Source organism: Jaculus jaculus, chromosome 6 (assembly GCF_020740685.1).
Source record: "Jaculus jaculus isolate mJacJac1 chromosome 6, mJacJac1.mat.Y.cur, whole genome shotgun sequence".
Lineage (NCBI taxonomy): Eukaryota > Metazoa > Chordata > Mammalia > Rodentia > Dipodidae > Jaculus > Jaculus jaculus.
The window spans coordinates 19,274,505-19,294,223 of NC_059107.1; the positions used below are offsets into that span (position 1 = coordinate 19,274,505).

The following is a 19,719-nucleotide window of genomic DNA, read 5'->3' on the forward strand; positions in this document are numbered from 1 at the left end:
CCCTTGTGCATCTGGATAACGTGGGTCCGGGGGAATTGAGCCTCGAACTGGGGTCCTTAGGCTTCACAGGCAAGGGCTTAACTGCCAAGCCATCTCTCCAACCCCCTGCCTCAACTTTTTTAATATAAATTTTAAAAGCAAATTCAGCCGGGTGTGGTGTGGTGGCACACACTTTAAATTCTAGTACTCGGCTGTGAGTTCAAGTTCACCTTGAGACTACATAGTAAATTCCAGATCAGCATGACCTAGAATGAGACCCTACCTGGGGCTGGGGAGGGGAGCAAATTGACAGGCTAGGGAAATGGCTCAGCAGTTAAATACCCTTGCTTGCAAAGCCTGCCAGTGGAGTTTGATTCCCCAGTACCTACATAAAGCTAGGTGCACAAAGTGTCACAGGCATTTCAGATGCGTTTGTAGTGATACACCTCTTCTTCCCTCCCTCTCTCAAATAAATAAATATAATTTAGGAAAAATAAAAGGCAAATCAAGAAAACTGGCGGAGGACCAACACATTACATAGTCCAGAGCTCCATTGTAATACCTGCTGTGACACAAACAAGCAAACTAAGAAAAAGGTCAATTGATTTCCAAAGCTCCAAAGAGAACCCTCTGGAATGTAGTAAACCACACCATAGAAAACTCTGCCAAGCATCCAGCGCCAATGAGAATCAAAGCTTGCCTCTCTCTCTCTCTCTCTCTCTCTCTTTCGTTTTCAGCTCGTCATTGTGTTTTTAGAAAGAGAAGGCAGGTCAGGAACCCCGGCACATTCTAGGCCGCCCAGACTAGCCCGGGCAGGAGCTGGCACACAGCGGAGTTCAGCACGTCTGGAATGAGGACCCTGGGAAACCCTCCAATGAGAGAGGCTTAGCGGCGGGGGCGTGGCCTCCCGGCTGGAGAACCTGGCTGCAGACAATGGGAAGTGAGCGCTGATTGGCCGAGCTCCCGAGCGCAGGAGCCATCCGTCAAAAGAACGCGACCAATCGGCGGCGAATGTGCGGCTCCGGGAAGCCCCGCCCCCAGGTTTATCAGCCCGAGCTCGGGCCGGGCCTTCGGGGCTCAGACCGGACCGCGAGACGGGCCGAGCGCGTTGGGCGGTGCTGCGGATCCCTGCACACCCCCCACCCCCCGACCCGCCGCCCCTCCCCGGGCCCCGCCACGCTTGCCCGCGAGCCCCCAGCGCCCCCAAATCCTCTCGGATCGGTGTCGCGGGGCGAGGTGAGAGCAGGCCCGGGGAGGGTGGTCGCCGCTGCGGAGCAGGGACTGTCACTCAAGGTGAGCCGGGGTGGGGCGGGGCGGGGGGGGGTCCCCCGGAGAGTCCGGCCGCGCCCATCCCCGGGTGCACCTAGGACGCGGGCCCAGGCTAGTGCGCGCTGCCCGGGCGGAGCCCGTCGGGCCCCGGAGCTGGCGTGTGCCAGGCCCGCCCAGCCTCTAACTGTACCCGGGAGCCACACTGCTAACCCCGAAGTTGGTGCTTCCTCCTGGGCACCCCCGATGCCCTGCCTTCCCGTGGGTGTGAGCCGGGACCCAGCGCGTGGGGGGCGGGGGTTGAGCTTGGTTATGCACTCTTTGCACGAGTGCAACCCCGGATTCCTCTTAACTTTTTAACGCTTTTAGGTTAATTTACTATGAGCTACCGAGTCATTTTGTGTATTTTTTCTTACCTCCTTTTACAGATGTGGAAATAGGCTTTTTTTTTTTTTTTTTTTTTTTTACCGGCTATTGTGGTAAGTGCTCCGTGAGCTAGGTGATAACCTTATTGCCACTTTCCAGAGACGGAACTCAGAAAAACCGACCAACTTCAATGGGTCCCGTCGTTAATAGATGGCAGAATACGTACTGCCATCCAACTGAGCAGTTTTGACGTGCCGTGTTCCAGTATCTATTTGAGTCTGTGGGTCAACAATGTGAACAAGTCTTAATTGAAACTTGGGGGTGGGGGTTTAAGCCTTGTTCCTGTCCTCTAGGAACCGGCATTGTAGGACGTGACGAACTTACAGAAATAAGCCCATTGCGCTTTGCAGCCATTTAGTCTCTATGAGGAAGGGGGACTTGTGGTATACAGCCTTTCCCTGCACAATGCAAAGATGGCCATGGGAAGTAGGAAGAGATATTCTTACAGTCCTTTCTGGGATTTGTGCTATATATAGATGATAGAAGTACTGACGACCGACTCGCAGAAACTGCTACACCAGCTGAATACCCTGTTGGAACAGGAGTCCAGATGTCAGCCAAAGGTCTGCGGCTTGAAACTGATTGAGTCTGCCCACGATAATGGCCTCAGGATGACTGCGAGACTGAGGGACTTTGAAGTGAAAGATCTGCTTAGTCTAACTCAGTTCTTTGGTTTCGACACTGAGACATTTTCTTTAGCTGTGAATTTACTGGACAGATTCCTGTCTAAAATGAAGGTATGTTGAAGGCTACGCTACCCGGTTGCTTAATTTGTGTTTTTAAAAAATTGAATTGCCGACATCGGGCTGGTATTCAGGAATGTGATCTTTTGTATTTTCAGCAAGTAACTGAAATACTGATAATTTTCTATGCTGTGGTATTCAGCTGCCTCCTTCCCCTGACGAAGAGTGATGCATCCTTTACTAGTTATACACGGAAGTGGAAAATAGTCCAGTGTCAAAACGATTGGTCTTTCAGCAGGAAAAGTTGGCTGTTTTTACAAACTTGTTGATTGGTTATTTTTTTTTTATTTCTACAGGTGAATATTTTTTTATCTACACTTTTTAGATTTCAACATGTTCAGGGAAAAATATCAGACTGGTTAACAGTGTGTGTGTATGCATTTGTTGTTGTTTTGAAGCAGGGTCTCACCCTAATCCAGTCTGACCTGGGACTCATTTTTTTGTTTTGTTTTTTGATTTTTTTGAGGTAGGGTCTTACTCCAGCCCAGCTTGACCTAGAATTCACTGTGTAGTCTCAGGGTAGCCTTGAATTCACAGCGATCCTCCTATCTCTGCCTCCTGAGTGCTGGGATTAAAGGCGAGTGTCACCACAGTCTTCTGGAACTCACTTTGTAACCCAGGCTGGCCTCAAACTCATGATCATTGTCCTATCTCAGTCTCCCGAGTGCTGTGAGCCACCATGTCCTGCTAGGATATACTTATGGATCACTGCTATTCAATTGTAATGATTTCAGCTATTTGGCATTTCCAGCTTCCATCTACATGCAATAAGGTCTGAACACTGTCCAAAGAAAGTCCATATATAGTTATTTCCTTATACTGGATAAGCAAAACGTGTGTTTTTTCAAAGCTGACTGAAAAATGCATCTGCCTTCCCTGCTGCATACCCATGGTTCCTGGAAAATAATGGAATAACGATATAACTGGAATGAAAACTCATAGCTTAGTTCTTGGCAGCTAACATGATGCCCATGTATAGAAAGAACTAAGTATTTGCTGAATGGTTCAAGAAACTTGTCAACATATTACCAACGCTTTAGCTACTTTATGTGTGGGTACCACTTTTTTTTTTTCCACAGCTGGAGATCAAACCCAGTGTTTTGCACACAGGAGTCAGACTTTACCAGTCAGATAGATCTCCAGCCCTAAGCTCTACCTTTGAACCTACATATGTTGAAATGAATAACATACAGGTATCCCTCAAAGATAATAGTCTTATAGGTGACTGCACCAGTACCTGTCATTTAGTGTAACAAATCCATAATAGAGGGTTTCAGTTCTAGGTTATTGTTAGCCGTATTAATTGAAGTGTGGTAAAGATTTTAGCATGCCATCGATGTTTGGTTTTTGTTTGTAGGTACAGCCGAAGCATCTCGGGTGTGTTGGACTGAGCTGTTTTTATTTAGCAGTAAAACTGACAGAAGAGGAAAGGAACGTCCCGTTGGCAACTGATTTGATCCGGATAAGTCAGTATCGGTTCACGGTTTCAGACTTGATGAGAATGGAAAAGATTATATTGGAGAAGGTGTGTTGGAAAGTCAAAGCTACAACTGCCTTTCAATTCCTGCAGCTCTATTATTCACTCATTCAAGAGAACTTGCCATATGAGAGGTATGTGAACATAGAAGGGTTTGGCTAGTGTGTAAAACATCCTGGTAGAATTGTAATCAGTATGAGTAATGTGGTATCTGTAATTCCTTGAATTTTATTTATGCCCGGCAAAAATGAAAGACTCAGTTAATAGTTTCTTAAAAGCTCATTCTTAGATCAAAGGATATATCAACTTCTATAGAACATAGTAGGGAAGCATTTAACAAAAATTTATGGAAAAAGGCCATTCAGTTAATATAGAAAGTTTGAAATGAAAAGAAAGCTTGGTGTTTGTGGTATAATACTGTCTTTTTTTAAAAAATTGTTTCTGGCCAAAATCATACAAAAACTATGCCGGTACTCTTGTTAATATGTCAGATGGGAGAGAAATTCCTTTTCCTCAAATAATTTTCTATAATAAGTATACATGAGTTTCATTTTAAAAACTAATCTAACTGGGTGTGGTAGCACACGCCTTTAATCCCAGCACTTGGGAGACAGAGGTAGAAGGATTGCCGTGAGTTTGAGGCCACCCTGAGACTACATAGTGAGTTCCAGGTCAGCCTGACCTGGAGTGAGAGTGAGACCCTACCTCAAAAAAAAACAAATTAATTAATTAATTAAAATAAAAAATTAATTTTAGCTGGGCATGGTGGTGCATGCGTTTGATCCCAGCACTTAGGAGGCAGAACTCACCATGAGTTCAAGGTCACCCTGAGACTACATAGTGAATTCCAGGTCAGCCTGGTGAGACCCTACCTCGAAAACCAAAAACAAAAAATCTAATTTTATTTCTAGCAATGTCTGACAACTAGGAGTAATATTTATAGTCAACCCCAATCTCTTTACAGGAGAAACAGTCTTAATTTTGAGAGACTGGAAGCTCAACTCAAGGCGTGTCACTGCAGGATCATATTTTCTAAAGCAAAGGTAAGTATTTTGTAAGGATCAAACCTATTTATGGACATCAGTTTTTACAGTGGGTATTTACTTTACACTCTTCTCTTTCAGCCTTCTGTGTTGGCTTTGTCTATCATTGCACTGGAGATCCAAACACTGAAGTGTGCAATGTTAACAGAAGAAGTAGAAAGTCTTCAGAAACATTCCAAGGTATGTCAAGGTCATAGCATAAATCCCATTAGCTATAAAAGAAACTTGACTCCTTAGCTTCCTGAGGCAAAATGATATTTAAATTTTTAGTTGTCCTCTGTTTGTTGATAATGAGGAAAGAGACATTAATAGGATTACATTTATGACTGCAAATGTAGCCATGATTTAATATTTAATAACTCTTAAAAAATTTTGTGTATAGATAAATGGCCGAGATTTGACCTTCTGGCAAGAGCTTGTATCCAAGTGTCTAGCTGAATATTCATCCAGCAAGTGTTCCAAACCTGACGTTCAGAAGTTGAAATGGATGGTTTCTGGGCGCACCGCACGACAGCTGAAACGCAGCTACCACAGGGTGACCCACCTGCCAACGATTCCTGAAACCATTTCTTAGTTTCCAAATTTAGAGGTTACTCTCTGATGAGGGGAAACTTTCCAGTGTGATAATTTTCTTTCTCAGCTGAAGAATTGAAATAGTATCTTCAAAATAAATGATATGAAGTTGAAGTAGAAAAGGGAAAAAAAAATGATTTCACTGATCTAGTCAACTGTTACATGAAGGTGTTTACCATGTACAAGACACAATATTCTTAGGAGAAAGGAATTTCCCAACTCCCAAAAATGTTAAGTTTTCAGCTTTAAAACCAGCATTCTCCCAAGCCTGATTTTTTTTTTTTTTAATAGTACTAAAATAGTAGTTTTTTCAGCTTGACTACCATCTCACCATGTTGCTCATTTAGTTACACAGGCCAAGTAGGATAACAGGAGCAAAAGCTCCACCTGCATATGAACAACGCTGAGCATGTGAGCCGATGAGCAAAGGCATGATGAGTAATGCTGGCCAGGTGACCTCTACATCAGCGTCCTGGACATTGATAGGGTGTCTCAATACTGTTGTTAACATAGCATAGCTAGCTATAGTGGTTCAAATACTAGAAAGTAATATGTCTAAAAATGTAAACTTGGTTACTGATATAAACTACATATTCTTGCCATCTAAATTTCTTAATTCATAGTGATGGTTTCTCTTTTTGTATTCAAAACTAAATGTTAACACATCTACACATGATTGCTGGTGATATGTAGGCAGACTTCGATTAAGTTGTTTTTCTGTTGTCTTTGGATAATATCATTGCAGAAACAAAAAATTTCAACTCTGACACCTTTCTCCATGACCCCAGGCTCGGGATTCCCTGTTGGAGTGGATTGAAGCAGTGAGAACTCACAATGTCACAACTAGACTGGTGTGGTGTTCTCAGCTTGGGACAACTGCCCAGTTCAGTGCTCCATAGAATTATTGAGAATTGAATTCACCTGTGATGCATTTAAATCAAAGCTAAAGACATAAATGTGAAGTAATAGCAATAAGCCTGAGGAGGTAAACTGTGAATCTTAGTTTCTAACACTGATCTAACATTCTGTATTGGATCAGTATATTTAGTTGGTATTGAAAATGGTTAATGAAATTTAAATCATGAGGTTTATATCAAAACCAACATTTCACAAATGCACTTTAAGGCAGTGTAAGGGCTAATACTCTGGGCAGTTAATATTTCTTAGCACCCATAATGCAAGCAGTGGATAATTCTGACATGAGGTATTCCTTTAAACTTGAAGAATTTTATACAAAGCAAAAAGTAGAGACTTCACAAGTTTGGCATATCCATGAATATTTCTTCTGAAAAGCAGGTGATTTTTGTATCCATGATTTAAAAAAAAACAAAACAAAACTTTTTATACAGAATCTACTCTTTCAATCTAGTCACATTTGAGAACATTTGTTTCTACTATATTGATAGCTCAGAATGAGTTACCATTTTGAAAACTTGCTTTACCCCGGGAAAGTAAATTCAGGCCAGATAAAGCACTCCAGAAATTTTATTACAAATTGTTTTTATAAAGTTACCATTGCTTCTAATGTAGAATTTTGTTTTAAAAGGAACAGAATATGCTTGTAGAAATTCCTTAGGGTGTTTTAAGAAAAGTTTGAGATCTCTGAGGCAGTTAGCATTCAGGATTCTCTCTGTTGGTCAATGAATGTGAGGAGATCTGTGGCGTTCAAGTGTCATAAAGAATACTCAGTGTAAGGGACAACCTGAGTTCATCCAGAATGGCTGTAACTAGTGTTGACATAATTCTATGGAAAAATGAGTGGTGAAAAATAAACCAAAGAACCAGTGTATTTTAATCCTTAGCTTTTGTAAACCATATCTTACAACTATTCAGTTTCCCAAAAGGCTGATATACTTCAATATTTGGAAACCTCAGTGTTAATTTTTGAGTTGGGAGAGGTAACCTAACCAACTACATTTTTGTTTGGTACCAGGGGGTATACCTTTCAATAAAACTAATGAATGGAATGCACTCCTTTTCTCACTGGTTTTGTTTTTGTTTTGTTGAGGTAGGGTCTCACTCTAGCCCAGGCTGACTTGGAATTCACTATGTAGTCTCAGGCTGGCCTCGAATTCACAGGGATCCTCTCCTGCCTCTGCCTCCCTAGGGCTAGGATTAAAGGCATGGGCCACCATACCCAAGTTGGTTTTTTTTTTTTTTTTTTTCTTTCTTTCTTGTGGTGTGGTGGTGGTGGGCCAAATTGTTTCTTTTCTTATTTTAGCAATGTCTTTTTTATATTATTATTTTTACTGTTTTTATTTATTTATTTGAGAGAGAGAATGGGCACACCAGAACCTCTAGCTACTGCAAACTCCAGGCACATGCGCCTCCTTGTGTGTCTTGCTTACGTGGATACTGGAGAATCAAACCTGGGTGCTTAGACTTTGCAGGCAAGTCCTTGACCACTAAGCCATCTTTCAAGTCCTAGCAATGTCTTGAAATTATAAAAAGCTCTCCTTACATTGTCTACTCGTTTTGCACTGAAAATGCAAGAAAGCAGACAATGAAATCTCTTAATATTGCCATTGCCTAGTTGGCTACTTTCTAATGTTCTTAAGACAAATATGTTTGATGTCCATTGAAAAGGTGTGTTTAAGCATGATTAAAATCACTTTTCATTTATCTGTCACTGCTATGGATGGTGTCCTTAAAGTTTAGATTCCTATGTAACCTACCCTATATTCTTTGCAAGGCTCTTCCCTAATTTACATAAATTCCAACAGGGCAGTTACTACTGACAGTATTGTTAACTGCTTAAGTAATATTGAACTATTTGTTTAAAGTACTTTACAGGGCTGGAAAGATGGGTTAATGCTTAAGGTGCTTGCCTGCAAAGCCCCTTAAGAACCCAGGCTCAATTTTCCAGGTCTTACATAAGCCAGATGCACAAGGTGGTGCATGTGTATAGAGTTCGTTAGCAGTAGCTAGAGGCCCTGGTGCACCCATTCTTTCTTAATCTCTGTCTCAAATAAAAAATAGATTTAAAACATTTTTAAAAATTATAAAGTGTACTTTCCAAGATTGGCTGATGAGAAAGAAGCTATACTGCACTCAAGGGAGACATACTAAGTCCCCTTCCCACTGTTTATTCCCCTCTCTGCTAAGTTTCTTTTGTTTATTTTTTTGGGGGGGGCCCTTTTTGTTTGTTTTTGAGATAAGGTCTCAAGTATCACAAACTGGCCTTGAAACTACTTTTGCTGAGAATGGCCTTGAACTTCTGATCCTAGTGCCTTTACCTTCTGAGTGCTGGGACTACAGACTTCTGCTACCACAGCTGATGTTAGGTGCTGGGGATTGAACTCAGGCTTCAAGCATGCAAGGCAGGCACTCTGCCCACAAAGACTTATGCCCAGCCTCATGTTCGGGTCTTAAAGAACCTGAACATTATATGTATTTCTAACTATGGAGCACACTATCTAAAAACGAATTGATATTTACTTTTTTGTGTATTTTATTTATTTATTTGAGAATGAGAAAAAAGAAGAGGAGGAGAGAGACAGAGAGTGAATGAATGAATGGGCATGCCAGGGCCTCCAGCCACTAGAAACAAACTCCAGATGCATGTGCTGCCTTGTGCACCTGGCCTTATGTAGGTCCTGGGAAATCAAACCTGGGTCCCTTAGCTTTGCAGGCAAGTGCCTTAAGTGCTAAACCATCTCTCCAGCCCCAATACTTACTTTTTTTTTTCTTCTGCACAGTAGCCCAGAGGCAGCAGCCTGCAGAACTTTTGTTAAAACAGCTCTATGGGGCTGGAGAGATGGCTTAGCGGTTAAGCGCTTGCCTGTGAAGCCTAAGGACCCCGGTTCGAGGCTCGATTCCCCAGGTCCCACGTTAGCCAGATGCACAAGGGGGCGCACGCGTCTGGAGTTCGTTTGCAGAGGCTGGAAGCCCTGGCGCGCCCATTCTCTCTCTCCCTCTATCTGTCTTTCTCTCTGTGTCTGTCGCTCTCAAATAAATAAATAAAAAATGAACAAAAAATATTAAAAAAAAACAGCTCTATGTAGAAGGTTCATGCAGTTTATACAGATAATGGCTTAAAACAAAGTAGACAGTAATTCCTTATCTCAGAAGCAGGAAATGCTCTCGCTAGCTTGTAACTAGAGATGAATACTCAACATCACAAATTCTGTCCCCAGCCTTCTGGGATAGGCACAGATGTCCTTATTCCCAAAATGTGTCAGCAGAATCACAAATTCTGCAAACAGAGTTTTTACTAGGATAAGCTAAAAGACCCCTACATGTACCCTCTCTTTGTGAACTTCATGAAATCTATGTAAGCTTCATGGCAAGAGGTGACATGAGTCATATAAGATATTGTAGAACACAAGGGATGATGAGAACCATCAATAGAATTGGCAAAAGCAGGTCCTAGGAAAGGGACCAAGAAAACTACTGGGGCCAAAACCAGGTATTGTCTTAATTTTTTTTTTTTTTTTTCCCCCTGAGGTAGGATCTCACTCTGGCTCAGGCTGACCTGGAATTCACTATGTAGTCTCAGGGTGGCCTTGAACTCAGAGATTCTCCTACCTCTGCCTCCTGAGTGCTGGGATTGAAGGCATGCGCCACCATGCCTGGCTTGTCTTAATGAATTTTACCTATCTCTTGTCTGACTTGGTCTAACTGTTGCTGAGTAATATTGGAATTGTCAATGATACTGAAATAACACATTCCCAGAAATTGCTCACACCCTAAATAAAGCTTTGTCAAAAAATCAGGGTCTGGAGAGATGGCTTAGCAGTTAAGGCACTTGCCTACAAAGCCAAAGGACCAGTTCAATTCTCCAGGATGCACCTAAGCCAGATACACAAGGTGGCACATACATCTGGAGTTCGTTTACAGTGGCTGGAGGCCCTGGCGCACCCATTCTGTCACTCCCTGCCCCACCCCGTGTCTTTCTCTCTCTCAAATAAACAAGTAATAAAATATTTTTTAAAAAAAGAAGCTGGGCATGGTAGTGCATGCCTTTAATCCCAGCACTCGGGAAGAGAGGTAGAAGGATTGCCATGAGTTCAAGGCCACCCTGAAGTTACATAGTTAATTCCGGGTCAGCCTGGACCACAGTGGGACCCTATCTGGAAAAATGAAAAAAAAAAAAAAAAAAAAAGAGAGAGAGAGAAAATCAACAGTAGCCGTCAGTTCTGAATAACTGATGTATGGCAATCCTTCATTTCTAGGTTAATCTCAACCAAGACTTAGGCAATGAAATGAGCTGTGTTACTAAATACACAGGGTAAGTTGAGCAATTTCTCGCTGCAGTCCTACCACTAAACTTGGTACTGGTAAAACAAAAGCAGCCACAATGGCTGTTTGGGGAAACTTGTAAAATGCAATTGATCACCACAGTTGGCGGGAAGCCTGAGGATGACATGCTGTGAATTAGGTAATGTGGGCAGCAAAGGAAAAATTATCCCTTGCGAGCAAGTACAAGAAAAATTAACTGGCAAAGTTTGATAAGCAGTATTGCTGCACAGAACAACCCATCCCACAGGCGTCTCTTCCCAGCAGGAAGGGAGACATAATGGTCAATGGAACACTTTGCAGGGACAGGCAACGCACCAGTCAATAAACAAGCAGTGCAGAGCAAAGGAAATGGGCAATGCAGGTTCAGCGTGGGAAATCATCTCTACCTGATGAGCGAGTTTACCTTTAGTAATAATATTCGTATATCCAGCCGGGCGTGGTGGCGCACGCCTTTAATCCCAGCACTCGGAAGGCAGAGGTCAGAGGATCGCCATGAGTTCAAGGCCACCCTGAGACTACATAATTAATTCCAGGTCAGCCTGGGCTAGGGTGAGACCCTACCTCAGAAAAAAAAAATATATATATATACATATGAATATATATATTCATATATTCATCATGTCCACCAGATAATCCCATGAGATTGTTAGCTAATAACTTCTTCACAGAGGTTCCCTCCTTAATGCAAAATGCATTATTTATGGTACTAACTGCTAATTGAATCCGAAACTTCTGATCATTATTAGGTTCAGGATTGCCTAAAGACAAACTAATATTAATAACAGCAGTGGAGTAAACAGTATCTACATTAGAACCCTTCTTCAGTTTTGCAGCTAGGCAATCCAGCATCCTGAGCATAAACTGTCTGTTTATATGCACCATACTGATGAGTATTAGTCCTGGATTGGTTAGTAACATTTCTCCATGGGCCTAACATATTAACCTGACTGATATGTCCTTCCCATCCTTATGCTATCCAATAGTGCCCACCACCAGCTGGTTTAATAGTTGGCAGATAAAAGTTTTGTACTGTGTGACAATGAATGAGAGCAAGCATCATTAGGAGCACAGTCATAGGGTTCAGTTCTCCTCCAACAATTCTAATCTGCCATACATCCTCTTGTGAGGTTTTTTGTTTTGTTTTGTTTTTTTGCCCCCCAGGTGGGGACCAAAGCTTGCTGGGTCTGAGAAGTACTTTCTTGTTTTGGAACCATAATGCAAATTCTTTAATGCCCTCCCTCCCCCCACTTTCCCCTTTTGAAACTCCATTCTCCATCATAGCCCCTACCCCTCTCAATCAGTCTCTTTTATTTGGATGTCATGATGTTTTCCTCCTATTATGATGGTCTTGTGTAGGTAGTGTCAGACACTGTGAGGTCATGGATATCCAGGCCATTTTGTATCTGGGGGGAGCACGTTGTAAGGAGGCCTGTCCTTCCTTTGGTTCTTACATTCTTTCTGCCACCTATTCCTCAATAGACCCTGAGCCTTGGAAGGTACGATAAGAGATATTGCAGTACTGAACACTCCTGTCACTTATTTCCAGCACTTCTTACTTCTGAGTCATCCCAAGGTCACTGCCATCTGAAAAAAGATTCTCTACCAAAAGTGAGAGTAGCATTAATATAAGGGTATCAATATTAAGAGAAGTGCTTATTGGGCAGTTTGATAAGCATAGTATATACATTTAGCCAGACAGCAGCAGATGTTACACCTGTAGGGCTCATGACTACCTCTGTTTTAAGTTTTCAGTATCAGGGATGTATTCCCTCCCATGGGTGGGCCTCCAGTCCAATTAGAGGGCAGTTGGTTTCCACCATGACAGACGTGCCACTATTGAAACCCATTGGCTCATTTGGCCTGGGTGGCCAAATATAAGGCTTGCAGGGTCCACTGTTGTGTATCTTCATTGGTGATTTCTCTCTCTCCCATTGAATGGCTTCTTCCAGCTTTCTGTCTGTCAGCTGGTCTACATGAAGGAGGTATCAGCTCAGTTCCGGGTAATGTAAATTTTTTGAAGGATGCCTCCAAGCTGTTTCCAACATCAAAGTTTTATCATTGTTTCTTCATGTGGACACTTTGTTCTTCATGATGGCACCCAGATATACTCTCCTGCTGCTGTAGATATACAAGCAAATCCATGACCCCATACCTTACCATGGTCTGGCTCCCATCATTATTCATAATGTCCTTCCAACCGTATAGGCCTAGGGATTGCGAGCAAGGCCTCTGGCCCAGTGTTTTTGTACAGCTGAGCGTCCATCATCCAAAATTTCATAATTTATAACATATAATACCAATTACATAACATATAATTGTTCTTTTGGGGTATTATAATTCCCCCCTTGTTGTTTTCCAAGGTTTAATTTGAGTAAGATGTTTGCATTTTACAGTAGAATGGCCTTGTGGATTGTATGGAATCCCAGTACTATGCATTATATGCCAACCAGCAAAAAAAAAGAGCACCAGCCTAAGTGGGAGCATTATCAGTTTTAATGTTACCAGTCCTAAAATAGCAAAGGCTGTTAGCATATGGGTAGTAACAGGTGTAACCTTTTTTCCTGATTGAGCAGTAGCCCAGGTAAATCCTGAAAACATATCCACTGTCACATAAACGTAACAGAGGTGACCAAAGCAGGGGACATGTGTAACATCCACCTGTCAGTTATCATTAGGTTTGATCCCTCACGGATTGGTTCCACCTGAACATGAAGGAGTATGAAATGGGGCATAGGAAGGACAAGACATGACAGTATCAAGAGCTTGAGTTTTAGGTAAAGAAAACTTATGGTTTAGAAGGCGGTTGGGGCATGGGTGAGGGAATGCCACTTTTGAGCTTCCACAGAGGCAAGCGATTCCCGCTGATCAGCTCGAGTGGTGCCTTTTGATAGCAGCCCAAGTAGGCCTTAGTGGGAGCAGATGTGGGTAACATATGTTGGGTTCCTGTACCTGCATAAATAACTCTCCAGCATTCCTCAGCAATCTACTCTTCCCAGATCGGGTGCCCCACGTGGTGCCACCCTGTTGGCGTTGTTACCTGCTTGTGCCAACTGAACCTGTTTCCAGGTCCTGAATGACCCAGAATTCAGCTGGGGGGGGGCGAGGGGGTAGGCAACAGAACCCGGGGACTCCAGGCAACTTCTGCACAGGACCGCAGAGGCAGCAGCCTGCGGAAGCAGGTCTATCCTTGAGGATGAGGGTGGTGGTGGACAGTGGCTCAAGATCCAGGCTCTTCCTCACATTCTGCTTTGGAAAGGGTGGGCTGCTCAGTCTTCCAGCCTTGTCTTCATATTCCTTGTGTATTTTCTTCAAATCTTTCCGGGCATCCTCTCAGAGTGGGACTTTTCCAAATAACTTCCATGTCAAGTCTCTCTGTCGAGTCTTGCATTTTGTTTTCCAGAAAGTGGACACTCACCACCAAGGCGCCTCCCACCTGCTCAGTCGCCCCAGAGCCCAGACAGTGCCAGTGGTCACAGGCTCAGGACACCCCCACCCTGGCTCCCAATGGCACCACAGCAGATAAGGGCATCCCTGTGCCCCCAGCTCAGCTTCCCAGAGCCTTGGGCCTGGATGCTCAGGGAGTATCTCAGTGCCCGACTTAACAAGGCTCCCATGCCATCCTCTGGCTGAAGGGCCACAGGCCAGAACCTGAGGGACCTGAAAGCAGAGGATGCAGGTACAGGGCAGGTGCACCCTAGCTGCGTTCAGCCCCGTTTACTTTTTAAATGCTTTTATTTATGAAAGAGTGACTGTGTATGCCAACAAATTCCAGAACAGTGGGCAGTAGGGTTAGCAAGTGAGTGCCTTAATTGCTGAGCCATCTCCCCAACCTAATAATTATTTTTTATTTTTTTAATTTTATTTACTTGCAAGTAGAGAATGGGCACACCAGGGCCTCTATAGCCATTGCAAATAAACTCCAGACGTATGAGCCACCTTGTGCATCTGGCTTATGTGGGTACTGGGGAATAGAACCTGAGTGTTTTAAGCTTTGCAGGTAAGCACTTTAACAGCTTAGCCATCCCTCCATCCCTCTTTCCACATTTCACATTTAACTTCAGTGGTTAGTGTGGTCAAGACATAGTATTGGATACTGCAAGCCTTGTTTGGCCAGCCAGACCAAATGAGTCAATGGGTGCAATAGTGGCATGTCTGTTATAGAGGAAACCAACCACTCTAATTGGACTGGAGGCCCGCTCCACAGGAGGGAACACATCCCTGAAAAGGTAAACCCATGATGGGGGAGGTCATGAGCCTTTGGGGTGTAACACCTGCTGGTGTCTTGCTAAATGCATATATTATGTTCACCAAACTCTCCTGTAAGCACTTCTCTTAATGTTGATACCCATATATTAATGCTACTCTCCCTTTTTTTTTTTTTTTTTGCTTTTTTGGTTTTCAAGGTAGGGTCTAGCTCTGGTCCAGGCTACCTGGAATTCACTATGTAGTCTCAGACTGGCCTTGAACTCATGGCAATCCTCCTACCTCTGCCTCCCAAGTGCTGGGATTAAAGGTGTGCACCACTACGCCTGGCTGCTACTCTCTCTTTTGGTTAGAGAAGCTTCTCTTTGCAGATGGTGCTGACCTCTGGGATGACTCAAAAGGCACCATAGTGCTGAGAAGAAGTAACAGAGGAATGCTCAGCACTGAATCATCTCTATCACACCTTCCAAGGTTCAGGGTCCATTGTGGAAGAGGTGGTAGAAAGAATGTAAGAGCCAGAGGAAGGATAGGACTCCTTACAATGCAATTTCCCAGATACAACATGGCCTGGATATCTATAACCTTGCAGTGCCTGGTACTACCTACATAAGACCATCATAATAGGAGGAAAAGATTGTAATAAAATGAGAGACTGAGAGAGGGAGGGGATATGATACAGAGTGGAGTTATAAAAGGGAAAGTAAAGAGGGGAGGGAATTATCATGGTTTATTGTATATAATTATCAAAGTTGTCAATAATAAAAAAAAAAATTACTCAGTCCAGGCATGGTGGCGCACACCTTTAATCCCAGCACTTGGGAGGCAGAGGTATGAGGATCGCCGAGAGTTTGAGGCCACCCAGAGATTACATAGTGAATTCCAGGTCAGCCTGAGCCAGACTAAGACCCTAGCTAAAAAAAAAAAAAAAAATTTAAAATTTTCCTCTATACTAATAAAATAATATTGTCAAATGTGTCATTGCAAAAATAACCAAAAAGTGTCATTTCTTACACACTGCTAAGTGTGAAGTTCATAACTTTTCATATACCAAAAATAAATGTAAGTCAAATAAAATGAATTTTAAAAAGGCAAGTTTTGTATGACTTCAATAAGGGGACTTAAGAGCAACAAAAACTGGAAAAAGACGACATTTTTCATACTGAGACTAGCTAGGATGACATGGCAATCCTGTGTGTCACAGATGAAAAATATACAAAGTGGGGCTGGTGAGATGGCTTAGAAGTTAAAGTGCCTGTCTGCAGAGCCAAAGGACCACAGGTCAATTCTCCAGGACCCACATAAGCCAGATGCATAAAGTAGTGCATGCTTCTGGAGTTTGTTTGCAGTGGCTGCAGGCCCTGCTGTACCCATTCTCCCTCTCAAATAAATGAATACAAATAAAAATTTAAAAATACACAAAGCAGGGCTGGAGACATGGCTTAGCGGTTAAGCGCTTGCCTGTGAAGCCTAAGGACCCCGGTTCGAGGCTCGGTTCCCCAGGTCCCACGTTAGCCAGATGCACAAGGGGGCGCACGCGTCTGGAGTTCGTTTGCAGAGGCTGGAAGCCCTGGCGCGCCCATTCTCTCTCTTGCTCTATCTGTCTGTGTCTGTCCCTCTCAAATAAATAAATAAATAATTAAAAAAAAATACACAAAGCAGGCTAGAGAGATGGCTTAGTGGTTAAGGCAGTTGCCTGCAAAGCCAAAGGAGCCAGGTTTGATTCCCCAGGACCCACTTAAGCCAGATGCACAAGGTTGCACATACATCTGGAGTTTGTTTGCAGTAGCTAGAGGCCCTGGTGCACTCATTCTGTCTCTCTGCTTGCAAATAATAAAAAAATACACAGTTTCTGCCAGGTGTAATGGCACAGACCTTTAATCCCAGCACTCGGGAGGCAGAGGAAGGAGATGGGAGGCAGAGGTAGGAGGATCACTATGAGTTCGAGGCCACCCTGAGACTACATAATTAATTCCAGGTCAGCCTGTACGGGAGTGAGACCCTACCTCGAAAAACCAAAAAAAAAAAAAAAAAAAGTTTTATCTAACAAAGTGAATGATTAGAGGTCTTGGGGCCAAAACAATCTCAACTTATTCTCAATAAAAAGAGGGGTGGAGAAATGGCTCAGTGGTTAAGGTACTTGCCTGCAAAGCCTAAGAACCAGGGTTTGATTACCATGAAAAGCCTGATGCACAAGGTGGCGCAAGAGTCTGGAGTTCGTTTGCAATGGCTGGAGGCCCTAGCGTACCCATTCTCCCCATCTGCCTCTTGCAAATGAGCTGGAGAGATGATTTAGCACCATGAGTTCAAGGGCACCCTGAGAATACATAGTGAATTCCAGGTCTGCCTAGGCTAGTGAGACCCTACTTCGAAAAACCAAAAAAAAAAAAAAACCCAACAACAAAAAAAGAATGCTTGATGTAACTATTCCTCACCAAAACATCAAAAAGACCCCATCTAATACCCACTAGAATGACCATAATCTAAAAGCCAGCTAAACAACGTTGGCAAAGATGTAAAGGAGTGGAACCCTGTACACTGCTGATGGGAATGTAACAAGGTGGAGCTGCTCCACAAAATAATCCAGCCATTCTTTGAAAATTAAACTCGAGATTTACCATGTAATTTTAAAATTCTCCTCCCATAATATAAGAAAACACATACACACGTCAAACCTTCTACACATTTATAGCATTATTTAGCATAGGCAAAAGAGGATAAAATACGAACACATATATCACTGATAAATGAGTTAACAGGGTGATATAGCCATACAGTGGAATACTGTTCAAACCCAAGCAGGAAGCACACTACAAGATGCTAGCTTCTAAGACGTGGCAAGTAAAAGGATCCAGTAACCAAAGAGCTCGTATTATTATAAGGTGTTATGTATATGAAATGTCTAAAATAGGGAAATGGATGCAACAGAAAGTTAGTAGTAGTTTGGCTGGCACAGGCAGGAATCAAAACTGAAGAATGCAAGATTTCCACTTGGGGGCTGGAGAGATGGCTCAGCAATTAAAGGCATTTGGTTGCAAACCTGGATGGCCTGGGTTTCAAATCCCCAGTACACACATAAAGCCAGATTACAAAGTGGGCATGCTTCTGGAGTTTGCTTGCAATGACAGGAGGCCCTGACAGCCCATCCTCTCTCAAAAAAAGAAAAAAAAATTTTAACATTTTTATTTTTGTTGATCAAAATGTTCTAAAACTGACCATGGTGTTAACTACATACACCAGGTACACTCAATGATAGTTAATTATCTCAATAAACAACTTTTATTTATTTTAGAGAGAGAGAAAAATGAGTGAGTGCACCAGGGCTTCTAACCACTGCAAACAAACTTCAAATGCATGAGCCTCCTTCTGCATCTGACTTTGCATGGGTACTGGGGAATCCAACCTGGGTCCTTTGGGACCATCTCTCCTACTTTTTTGAAAGAATACATACAATTTCATTTACATCATGTATTTTGGAAAAGACAAAATTATAGGGAGCGTTTTTCTCTCTCTCAACCAATAAATAAATTTCTATTTTATTTTTGTTTTGTTTTGTTTTTCAAGGTAGGGTCTCACTCTGGCCCAGGATGACTTGAAATTAACTATGTAGTTTCTGGGTGGCCTCAAACTCATGGAGATCCTCCTACCTCTGCCTCCAGGGTGCTGGGATTAAAGGCATGCAACACCATACCCAGCTAAAAAATATATATATATATATATATGTGTGTGTGTGTGTGTGTGTATGTGTGTAATTTTATTTGTTTGGTTTTTCGAGGTAAGGTCTCACTCTAGCTGAGGCTGACCTGGAATTCATTATGTAGTCTCAAGGTGGTGTCAAACTCAGGCCGATCCTCCCACCTCTGCCTCAAGTGCTGGGATTAAAGGCATGTGCCACCACACCCGGCTTAAATAAATATTTTTAAAATTTTTTGTTTATTTTTTGTTTATTTGAGAGTGACAGACAGAGCGAGAAAGGCAGAGAGAGAGAGAATGGGTGCGCCAGGGCCTGCAGCCACTGCAAATGAACTCCAGACGCATGTGGCCCCTTGTGCATCTGACTAACGTGAGTCATGGGGAACCGAGCCTCAAACCAGGGTCCTTAGGCTTCACAACTAAACACTTAACCGCTAAGCCATTCCTCCAGCCCTTAAATATTTTTAATAAGAGAGGCCAAGTGTGGGGGGGGGGTATGAACAGAATAAACATCATACAGCCAAGAATGGTGGTGCACACCTTTAGTCCCAGTAGAGGTAGGACTGTCCGTTCACGAACACCCTGGGATTAGAGTCAGTTCCAAGTCAGCCTGTGCCAGAGTGAGATCCTACCCTTGAAAATAACAACAACAAAGGAATAAAGGGCTGACAGCAATGGTCAAGTAAAGCGCTGGGTTTTAAACAGTGAGAACAACCCCGCTCCACAGGATGATGGAAGCCCATCCGCAGAAGGCAGGCTCATTGGGAGATGCCCTGGATCAGGGAGTCACACTCATTAAGGGTACAGGAGTCAGGTTTCTCACTGCTGTTGAAGGATGCTAAAATATGACTAGGGAGAAAAACTAAAATGAACCACATGGGATTAGAACTCATGGCTTTTAATATACATATGTAGATTTAATATACATATCATAATCATATACTAACAAAATAATTACACACAGTACACAGGCCCTGGCCTTCAAACATGTTGACTCACTAAAGAGAAGGTTCTTTGGGCAACTGGCTTTGGTGGGGACAGGGGATAAAATAATTCTGGATGATCTTGGACTACAAAG

At 42.9% G+C, this 19,719-nt stretch overlaps 1 protein-coding gene across 1 annotated transcript; it reads left to right on the forward strand.

The window, feature by feature from the left end:
* Positions 1-1,118: 1,118 nt before the first annotated feature.
* On the forward strand, positions 1,119-7,478 carry Ccng1 (cyclin G1). The gene is made up of 6 exons (XM_004661042.2): positions 1,119-1,272; positions 2,148-2,408; positions 3,772-4,025; positions 4,856-4,934; positions 5,016-5,114; positions 5,317-7,478. Exons 2-6 carry the CDS (start codon positions 2,148-2,150, stop codon positions 5,506-5,508), a joined length of 885 nt encoding a protein of 294 aa, XP_004661099.1. The 5' UTR covers positions 1,119-1,272; the 3' UTR covers positions 5,509-7,478.
* Positions 7,479-19,719: the final 12,241 nt, after the last annotated feature.

Coding starts and splice junctions, on each gene's coding strand:
- Ccng1 (XM_004661042.2), top strand. CDS start 2,148: ATGATAGAAGTACTGACGACCGACTCGCAGAAACTGCTACACCAGCTG. Junction 4,935..5,015: donor TCATATTTTCTAAAGCAAAG/GTAAGTATTTTG, acceptor CTTCTCTTTCAG/CCTTCTGTGTTGGCTTTGTC. Junction 5,115..5,316: donor GTCTTCAGAAACATTCCAAG/GTATGTCAAGGT, acceptor TTTTGTGTATAG/ATAAATGGCCGAGATTTGAC.